This window comes from Prionailurus viverrinus, chromosome B4 (genome assembly GCF_022837055.1).
Source record: "Prionailurus viverrinus isolate Anna chromosome B4, UM_Priviv_1.0, whole genome shotgun sequence".
NCBI lineage: Eukaryota > Metazoa > Chordata > Mammalia > Carnivora > Felidae > Prionailurus > Prionailurus viverrinus.
In genome coordinates this window covers 41,235,980-41,246,669 of record NC_062567.1, presented here as the reverse complement: position 1 = coordinate 41,246,669, position 10,690 = coordinate 41,235,980, and the positions used below count along the sequence as shown (strand labels likewise).

The 10,690-nt window shown below is 42.5% G+C and overlaps 1 protein-coding gene across 1 annotated transcript; it reads right to left on the bottom strand.

The window, feature by feature from the left end:
* Window positions 1-3,088: 3,088 nt before the first annotated feature.
* Window positions 3,089-9,984, bottom strand: TMEM52B (transmembrane protein 52B). Its single transcript, XM_047868621.1, has 5 exons — window positions 9,931-9,984; window positions 7,870-7,913; window positions 5,245-5,283; window positions 4,541-4,707; window positions 3,089-3,330 (listed from the first exon to the last, which is right to left on the bottom strand). The coding sequence occupies exons 1-5, from the start codon at window positions 9,982-9,984 to the stop codon at window positions 3,089-3,091; spliced, it is 546 nt and encodes a 181-aa protein (XP_047724577.1).
* Between the last annotated feature and the right edge of the window lie 706 nt (window positions 9,985-10,690).

Below are 10,690 nucleotides of genomic sequence, written 5' to 3'. Positions count from 1 at the left end.
AATCAGTTACTCTTTTTTCAGTTCCTCACACGTATCAAACTTTTCACCATCTTTGAAAATGTTCTTCCCTCATTCTTTTTTTTTTTTTAACATTTATTTATTTATTTACTTACTTACTTATTTTTGAGACAGAGAGAGACAGAGCATGAACGGGGGGAGGGCCAGAGAGAGAGAGGGAGACACAGAATCTGAAGCAGGCTCCAGGCTCTGAGCTGTCAGCACAGAGCCTGATGCGGGGCTCGAACTCACGGACCGTGAGATCGTGACCTGAGCGAAGTCGGACGCTCAACCGACTGAGCCACCCAGGCGCCCCTGTTCTTCCCTCATTCTGCCTTTTCATGCAGGTTCTCTGCACTATTCGTGCTTGCTACCATTGTATTTTTGACTTTTTCTTAAGCTCTGTGAGCTTAAGTCAAGTCAGAGTCAAGGTCAGATTCAAGCTTCAGTCAAGGGAGGGGAAGGTGGGTGATGGGCATTGAGGAAGTCACCTGTTGGGATGAGCACTGGGTGTTGTATGGAAACCAATTTGACAACAAATTTCATATTAAAAAAATAAAAATAAAGAAATAAAATAAAGAAACTCTAGAAGAAATGGTAGATGACTCAAGTGGTGTTGGAGACCATGACCTTAGCATGACCTCTCTCACTAGTGTTGAGTTTTCTGCAGCACTGCTCAGCAGTGTAGGCTTTGCGAAGAAATCCGCTCGCTTCCTTGAACCAACGTTTAAAGTTTGAAGGATAGGTGAGAGAAAAGTAAGAAGGGGTTTAAACAAAACTGAGAACAGTGGTGAAAGTGAGTACACTGATCAACAGGTAGATTGAGTAGAGAAGGAAGTAGAGCCAAGCGGGTGTTAATATTCTGACAAAATGGGAGGGTTATAGGAATGGAAGATTCCGCCTGTCTCAGGAGAGGGAAGAGGGGAGAGGGAGAGGGGAGAGGGAGAGGGGAGAGGGAGAGGGGAGAGGTAGGGCTGAGAGATCTCTTTAGAATAAGATACTTATAGGCAGGATTTCTGCCAAGATTTTTTTCTACCGGTTGACATTTTACTTTCTTCAAGACTGTGGTATCTTGAAGGACGAACGAGCCTAGAATATTTTATGGAATGTGTGATAATGAAGTGATGCCTTTGGCAGTGGCCAAACAAGGCCACCTCAGGGTCTATTAACAATTCATGCATTTTAACAATTTCCAGAGGCAATGTGATAAATGACTCAGGATAAATTCAGATCTCCAGCAGGTTATACTCAATTAGAACAGTTTTCCCCTTGGGCTGAGTGAACATTCCAAGGGTGTATTTAATGAGGTGCTATCCTAATCAGCTCTTCCCTGGTTATGACTTCCCCCCAGTGAGGAAGCTAATTGCCAAATAAATGAGTTTTCTCAAACATCCCTTCCCTCTACACAGACTATTTTATTTTATTTTATTTTTTTAATTTTTTTTTCAACGTTTATTTATTTTTGGGACAGAGAGAGACAGAGCATGAACGGGGGAGGGGCAGAGAGAGAGGGAGACACAGAATCGGAAACAGGCTCCAGGCTCTGAGCCATCAGCCCAGAGCCCGACGCGGGGCTCGAACTCCCGGACCGCGAGATCGTGACCTGGCTGAAGTCGGACGCTTAACCGACTGGGCCACCCAGGCGCCCCTACACAGACTATTTTAAAAGGAATCACATATCATTGGTCGTTAACCTCAATCGACAGATATTTATTGACGAATAAAAGTGACTTCCAGCGTGACTTAGCGGTAACCTAACAAGCTGGGTGGCCAAAGAACAAACGAGAGCACAATTCTCAGAATCATAGTAGCCAGGTGAAAATTAGATGTCAATATTAAGAGCGACAAATCCATGTGCATAATACTTTACAAATCTTGTCATTTGTATCTAGCTTATTTGAGCCTCGCAACAATCCTCGGAGGTGTTATTATCCCCGATTTTACAGATGAGGAAACTCCTTTAAAGATTTTCAGTGATTGATCTAAGGTCACTGGCAAGTAATTTTTCCTCAATACACTTTACTTTCTCAGTTGTCCAGTAACAATACATCATATCCCCAATTGTCCAGTAGTATTTCAGGCGGACAGCTTAGCACGACACGGCAGGATGCCATCCGGGCTGTGTTCAGTTAGTTACTCCCAAGAACTGGAGAGGGGTGCAGATCGGCTCAAATAGGAGACGACATTTTCTACCATGGCCACGAGGTGGCAGTGAAGGCCACTCCTAGAGACTAGTGTGGGTCACTGTAGATAACCTGGTTTTAAGGGGTCAGCCAGAAAGAGAAAAGAAGCGAAACAATGCCATTCTTTTAGAGAAAAGACTGCGTGTGTCTGTGCAGGCATGCACCCGCGCGCGCGTGTGCGTGCATGTGTTTGCAAGGCAGAAACACTGAGAAATTAATAGAAAGTGTTACTGCACTCCATGAAGTTTCTCATACTGCTAGAGAGTAGGACCAGGGTGAAGGAAAGACCTTGATATTCGGCACTTGGGTACCGTATGTACTCTGTTCCCCTAGCCCGTGTCTGCAATCCTACCCCTGGATCCTGAACGTCCACTTAGGTATTACCATTACCTGGGTCCACTTAGGTATTAGGTATTATGATGCCAAGAGTGTCACTGGCATTCAGTAGAAAAGTGAATGTTCTCTCAAGAGGGAGAATTCACGGCTTCAGTGCATTCATGTCTATGGCTGTGCCTACACTCTTGTCTTTCTCCTCAAATGTGCCACAATCTACTCTTGCGTTACAGCTGGCAGAAAGAAAAACCACCTGCAGTATCCCATAGGCAAAGGAACTCAATAGCTATAGGCATCCAAGGTACTTTTGATGCTTTCTTGGTTCAGGAGTAGTCAGCATTGCTAGAGGTTAGTTGCAAATTCGGGCCACTGGATAAAGAATTAGAGTTCCCAGTTAGAGCATTCCGTGTTAGAAAATACACGTGGCTGGAAACGAAGAGTGGGAAGCCATCCTTCCCACTGAATAATGTATAGTCGTCATCCTAAATCTTCCAAAAGTTAGGGGGAAAAATGTCCCATTTGTCTGTGGCTACGCTGGGGACCCCCCCACCCCATTTATAAACTCAGAATTCCCATCAGTTGGAAGAGGGTCCTGCTCGAGGAGACTCGTCCACTGGAGACAGCTGCTTTTCTTCTGGCACTGGGGGTAGGTCAGGTGTTTTTGGCCAACACCTTGCAACGGTGAAGCGACTCATGTGAAGAGCTTCTTCATACCCTGGGAGGGTGTCCAAAGAGGGAGGCAGTTGGCCCAGGGGGCTGTGGGAGTGAGCCACAGCCAGGATTCTTCGAGCTGCAGGGCCAAATACCGACTGCAAGGCTGGGGAGAAAAGAAGGAATAGAGCTAAAGAAAGTGCGGCATCCTCAGAAATCAGGGACTTACAACACACTTAATTTCCCTTCGTTTTTAGCAAGTGTCCAAACTCATTGTCACTCTCGGCCACAGATGTTATGAAAATCCCGCGAGGGCTGTTTGGAAACCAACTTCACTCTGCTAGGAGAGCCTGTCTTCTCCGGGGTCCTCGGCTCATCTAAATTGTGTTCCCATATCTCACAGCCCCGTCCTTTCCCTTTATAGACTTTACACCAACGCACCGATAATGCAGACTCCTTAGAAATATTTATTTCTGTCTTATTTCTCTGTTCTCTAAAATGAACACAAGAAAAGCAGGAAAGGTGAACAGCAAACATATTTTTTTTTTCAAAATAAATATCACAATGTTGGGCCACCGGCTCTTATATAAATATAATATAACGAAGAGAACCGAAGGAGATAAAGGAAAGTGTTTTATGATCCTCAAGGGAATGGTAAGCTACTCCTTAAGTATATCCATAGATACACTACAGAACAAAGGGTTGAAAGCACGCGTGGCTAATTTCTCCAGAGAGATAAAATAATATATATTGTAATAGAAGATACAAGTTCTCACAAAACCCAAGACATTTTTGAAAAAAGGGATGCACTCATGGTTTAAAATTGCTTTATCAAAATAAGTTTATAGACTGGGTAACTCTTCCTATGAAACATTCCCAATGTTTTCTCCAATGTTCTACTTCTTCACTCTATCATGAGTCCGACTACTACTGGAGAAGACAGCATCAGCATGAGCCCAGGTCACCACACCATCAGGCTCCCTGAAATTAGAATGACCCTGAATCCTAGAATCTTCAGTACTCTTCAGGGGTGCCTGAGTGGCTCAGCCGGCTAAGCATCTGACTTTGGCTCAGGTCAGGGTCTCATGGCTCAACTTATGATCTCGCAGTTTGTGAGTTGGAGCCCTACGTCAGGCTCTGTGCTGACAGTGCGGAGCCTGTTCCGTGCTCTCTCTCTCTCTTTTTCTCTCTCTCTCTGCCCCTCCCTGGCTCATGCTCTCTCTGCCTCTCGAAAATAAATAAGTATATATATATATATATTTTTTAATTTCAAACAGTTTCTAAAAAATACGATTCAGTCCTTGTTTCTATATCCGTTGCTCTGTCCTGATGGTTCTTTTCATCCCCGTCCAGTGTTATAATGTCACAGTACTCACAAGTGATAGTGCTCTGGAGAGTGCTGTCATGATCAAAAGCGAGGACTGTCACTTCATAGGGAGGCCGGCCCTCCTCTTCCCCGTTTTGCTGGCGACTCAGACAGCAGCGGAAGCACACAGAAGTCAGGCCACACAGAAGCAGCAGCCCGCCAATGACCACCAGCAACCTGCAAGATGACCACGGGGCAGTGACCGCCCTGGGGTCTGGTGTGTTTCCCAGCCCTGGGAAATAATCGGCCTTCAGTGTCTGCACTCTGACTTTGTTTGAATATTTTATGGCCATAATACTTCTTTATACACATGTACTTATTCGTCAGCAAGACTGTATCGGTTCATTAAAACAATAAGAGATTTAATGCGGTGTGGAGGGTCTGTTTCTACCGTAGAAAGTATCCTCCTTCCTGTAGAAATTTCTGGAGCTAACGCTGAGAAAATACACCATAACCTTTCGATGTTGGCCGAGGAGAAGGTATTGAAATAGGAAATCCTGGCATATTGTCACATAGTTAACAATGAGGTAAAGAAACTTGACTCCGTGGGATGCAAGGTTAAGTACACTGGGTGTCTCATACGTTTTTTTTTTTTTTCCTGCATCAGTATATTTAAAAACTAAAAAATAAATAGATTAAAAAAAAAAACAAACGCCCTTGAGAAAAATAAAGTTCCTTTGAGATGTCTTTCTGGATATTAGAGTTGAAACTTACCATATATACCAGAGATGTACCCAATCCGTGGTCAGGCAACTATGGAGAAAGAATAAAGGTGTTTAGAGGTTTTTTTTTTTCTGTAATAAAAATATAGTCAATGCCTATTGTAGTTCCAGAATCAGAAATATGAGTTACAATGTGATAATGCTACCTTGTTATAATAAAAGCATCACAACATATATATGTGTGTGTGTGTGTATGTGTGTGTGTGTGTGTATACTTTTTTTTAAGTTTGTGTTTTAATTCCAGTTAGTTAACATACAAGTTATAGTGACTTCAGTATAACCAGCGGAACATATTACAAAATGGGACGCCTTAAGAAGAATTTTATACTACAGATGGCATGGTGTAAATACTTTTGTAAAGCACTATAAGACCGACTAGAGTAGTGATTATGAAAACAGCGTTTATAGAAAGGGTAGTCGTGACCACTATAAACTGTTACGAGGACAATTATCAGGGAAGAGCCTGGAATGTGAGTTTACAAAGTTTGAAAATGGATATGAAAGTTGACGTTTGGATACATTAGCGATCAGTAAAATTTAAACAGAAAGAAAATTTTAGTTATAAGACGAAAGCAATGCAGTGAAGATTGTAATTTACGTGCTGTCAATTGTCACAAGGGCCACCAGAAAAACTCTCACCATAAAAGAAAAAACCCTGAACTTTCACATCCATGATCAAAACTGATATGCACACCCACTGAAGCCAAACGGGAAGGGACAAAACTGTCAAGCCCAACTTCGCTGTGTCGGAAGTTAATTAAATTAACTGAAGTAATAATGGCAATTATAAATTTTCTCTCTAGGGATGAAAAATATATGGATTGCGGGGGAGAAGGAATTGTGGGGTAAGCTCAGGAGTGTACAAAGGGGAGAGAGAGGAACTATTTATCTTTGAAGAGGAACAAATTTTTTTTTGAAGATAAACAAATTTAATTATACTTTCTGATACACTGAGCTATTGAAACCCATTGAAATTCACTTCTACCTCCTCTTTTCGGTTGTACATTTGTAACAGATAGTTTGCTTTTTCAGTAAATAGTGTCTCCTGTAGGTTTTCTCACATTCCCCATTTATTTAAAGCCTCTTCTTGCTCTACAATGTTACAATTCTCACTGTGTTAAAAATGATTCTTCCATGTAGCATACACACACACACACACACACACACACACACACACCTACAGTGGAGTATTACTCGGCAATCAAAAAGAATGAAATCTTGCCATTCACAACTACGTGGATGGAATTAGAGGGTATAATGCTAAGCGAAAGTAGTCAGAGAAAGACAGATATCATATAATTTCACTCTTATGAGGACGTCAAGAGACAAAACAGATGAACATAAGGGAAGGGAAGCAAAAATCATATAAAAACAGGGAGGGGGGCAAAACATAAGAGACTCTTAAATATGGAGAACAAACAGAGGGTTACTGGAGGGGGTGTGGGAGGGGGAATGGGCTCAATGGGTAAAGGGCATTAAGGAATCTACTCCTGAAATCGTCATTGCACTCTGTGCTAACTAACTTGGGTGCAAATTTTAAAAATAAATTAAATAAAAATGGAAAAAAATAATAATAAAGAACATAACAGCTAAAAACAAAAACGGACTCTTCCTATACTGGTAGGTGTCTAAAACCTCAGACAGTGTGACAAGCAGTCAAGGCCACCACCATTTCCCCTGGGTTTAACAGACTTAGCTATTGAGAAACCCTTCCCATGGCTAAATATATGTTTTCCTTCACGCTGAGCAACTGTTTTGTTCCAACTGGCCCTGCTTCTTTTTTTTTTTTTTTTTTTTTTTAAGTAATTTACCTCCAAGTGAAAGGAATCTCTTCCCCTTGTGTGTCCTCTGTGTCTATGTAAGACCTAATCGTGATAGGTTTAGATTAAGGGATAATGACCTCAAAGTCATAGCTAAATGACATGTGCATTAAATAGTGATATGCCCGGGGCGCCTGGGTGGCTCAGTCGGTTGAGCGTCCGACTTCGGCTCAGGTCATGATCTCACGGTTCATGAGTTCGGGCCCCGCATCGGGCTCTGTGCTGACAGCTCAGATCCTGGAGCCTGCTTCTGATTCTGTGTCTCCCTCTCTCTCTGCCCCCCTGCCCCACACACGCTCTGTCTCTCTCTGCCTCTCAAAAATAAAGAAAACTAATAAAAAAAAAATTTAGAAAAAAAAATAGTGATATGCCCTAAAATACGGAAAATGCTTTTCATACCTCAGGTGGTGATGCTACTTTGGAATTACCCAAACTTATCTGCCCAGGATGAGATTTTTGAACCCAGTCTGTCTAGATGAGTCACAAAGAAGCATGGGCGAGAAAACCTTTTGCAAATCTCTGTGACTATATAAACGGAGGTTAATTCCGATGTTTTAAGGGGGAGATTGGCCGTGCGGGGGGGGAAATGCTGTCAGTGATTTTATTTTAAGTACTTAGGATGACACCCTGGTGCGTGTCTTTATTTTTGGATAACTCTGTCTGTGATTAGTGGGCTGATGGCCGTGTAAGTAAAGATAAAGGGAAGTCACAGATATCCGATGACCCTTTGACCCTGTTTTGGGTACTAATGTTTTTGTCTGTTTCTCCTGCTTCCCAGTCGGGTCTCAGATACTTACTGTTCAGGACTCACACAGTTCTCCTCACATCTTGCCCGAGGAAGCTGTAGGAAGGGAAATAGTCTCAGACAGGGAAATGTCTCATTGCTCTGCTCAGCAGCCTATCGACTGTTCCTCATGACTCTGCGTTGTTAGACTGCATGGTGACAGCCGGGAAAATATGAGGACGAGGTCAGAGGGTCAGGCAGGTTGAGGATTGTTGGTTTTCATTGCTCCCATGCCCGCTGATTATTAGATTTGAAATGGGAGAACCTGGAGGAACAAATATCTTGGCTTTGGGCAGGGGGGGAGGTTATGGTTTTGTTTTGCTTTTTGGAGGTGGGTGAGCATTACACCTTAGGCAGCATTTAAATCAATTTGTTTGTCCTAGAAATTTCCTGATCTGTCCCTCAGGATGTTGTTATTGTCTTCCTAATTCTCTCCCAGTTACAAATTGCGTTCTAGACCACTCCTCTATTTTATTCCCTTAGTGCACAATAACACACTATATGAAAAAAGAGAAAGGGACAAAGGAAGGGAACAATTTTATTTATTCAGTGGCTACGATACACCAGTCAGCTAAGCATGTCTTAACATTTCATTGCAATAATCATGTAGGTGGGTATACTTAACCTTATTTTGAAAGATTAAGTGACGGAGGCAAAGGAATTTAAGTTAACATGACCAACTGTGTGCTCCCACTGAGGTAGCCAGAATTCAGATCAGCCTTTATCCTATACACGCGTTGAATGAATTAATAGAACAAGGGATAAATCTGCTCTAACGACTCCTCGGTATTGCTAGCAAGTCCCTTCTGCTAATAATAATGAAAGCTTCTACTCCTTTTTTACCTTGTATTTCAGTTGACTTTCTCCCCAAATAGAGAAACTTGCATTCAGAGACTGTATCTCTCTTCCTGTAACTTGAATGACTTAATATTTCCAGGAAATCAACAACAAAAACCGCAAAGGCCCTCAACAAGGAACAGAGAGTTGTGCTCATTGCAAGTTTATGGAAGCGAGAGGGGACACACACTGTCACAATACATCAGGCAAAAAGGGTTTGTAAAAGGATTAACCAGGTGTCTTCTGCAGACAACATTTGAGAATCTCTCTCTCTCTCTCTCTTTTTTTTTATTTTAAAATGGTTGGTCACTAAGGGTGACAAAGTGTATTTTCTCAGCCCAGCCCTGGTTCTGTGTTTCTTTTTCCTGACTAAAGGTAAGAAAAGTTTAACGTGCCAAACAGATAAAATACTTCGTTTGGGTATTATTGCAAGAAGGAGAAGGAGGAGAAGGAGAAGAAGAAAGAAGGGGAAAGAAGAAGAGGAAAGAAAAAGAAGAGAAAAAAAGAAGAGGAAAGAAGGAAAGGGAAAAGCAAGGAAATGAAGAGGAAGCAAAAGGAAAATACAAGAAGAAAGAAATGGATTTGCAGACATTATTTTAACGAGGACATAGAAATCAAAACGGACGGTCCATCCCTTCCTAACTATGCAAACTTCCCCTTGACAGTTGTCCAGGATCATCAGTCTAATGACCCTTTTCTCAGCTAATGAGTTACTTAGGGCCTTCTGATTTTTTAGTGGCGAGAAATAAAAAGTCCAAAGTATTTCGAAAGAGTTTTTCCTCGGTTAACTGATTTCTGATCCGGAGGCACCTAAGCTGTTAGAACTGTACCAGTGCTGATGTGGAAACTCCATTCAGGGAAACTGTGTCATTCTTTTTGAGAATACATTTGGGATTTTGAGGGACGGGTGATACGATGCTAAAAGAAATATCGATAAGTGGCCCTTCCGAATGACCATAGCTACTCTGCATGTATCTCCGGTGACCCTAATTTCTGCCACTACTCCCCCCCCCCCGCCCCCATTTCACTGATGTCATTAGCCACTCATGGACCGCGAAACACTATAACACTAAGGAAACATTCCAGTCATTTTTTTTCTCCACGACCCCTTTGGTTCAATATGTGTCTTTCCTCTCATCCATTTCCCCCAAAGGTCTTCTGAGAGTCGATTTATCTGAGAAACAAACAAACAAACCAACAAACCAACAAAGGTTTGCTTTTGTGTTTTCACACTCACCTGGATGAAATACACCAGGGCAGAGGCTGTCACGGCCTGGGCTTGCATCACCATGGGGGCTGAACCTCTTCTCCAGGATCACGGACTGGGTGTCTGTTGCCTCCTTTCCATGCTCTGTGCTAGGTCTGACTTCCGGACCTAGAGGACTTAAGGAGACAAACTTTTCTCAGCAGTAAATCAGTTTTCTTCTTCTCGCGCGCGCGCTCTTTCTCACTCTCTTTTGTTCTGTCCTCTTATTCCCTTGGGCTTTTATTTTCTGTGGTCTTTCTCTCCCCTTTCATCCTGGCTTCTTTCTCTATTTCTACTCTGTTTTTATGTTATCCACATTCGCTTCCCCCTGCCTTCCTTCCTTCCCTATTAGTAATCCTTTCTGTAGGTCTTTAACTTTCTCCCACTGTCCCCAAAAGGAAGACATTCAGGGAGGACACATCAGTCCTCAGAATTACGTATTTCTCTAGGCAGTGGTGAGAAACTTAACTTTAGGAGGCTCAAAGGCAGATTGCTGGTGATCAAACAAGTTCTCGTCTCCATCAGAAAAAGAGTAATATTCTTGGTCCTTCACCAGCACTTTTCAGGGTGACTGTTGAATAATTGCCAACCTCCATTCACTCCCCTTCTCCATGTGATTAACCCTCCTCTCCTGCTCTCTGAAACCCTCCCCTTTACTATGTTGATAATCAACTCTCCTGGTTCTGGGTCATTTATTCTTAACCATTGCAGTAGGACTGAGAGGTTGACAAATGGACTGGAAAACTCTCCC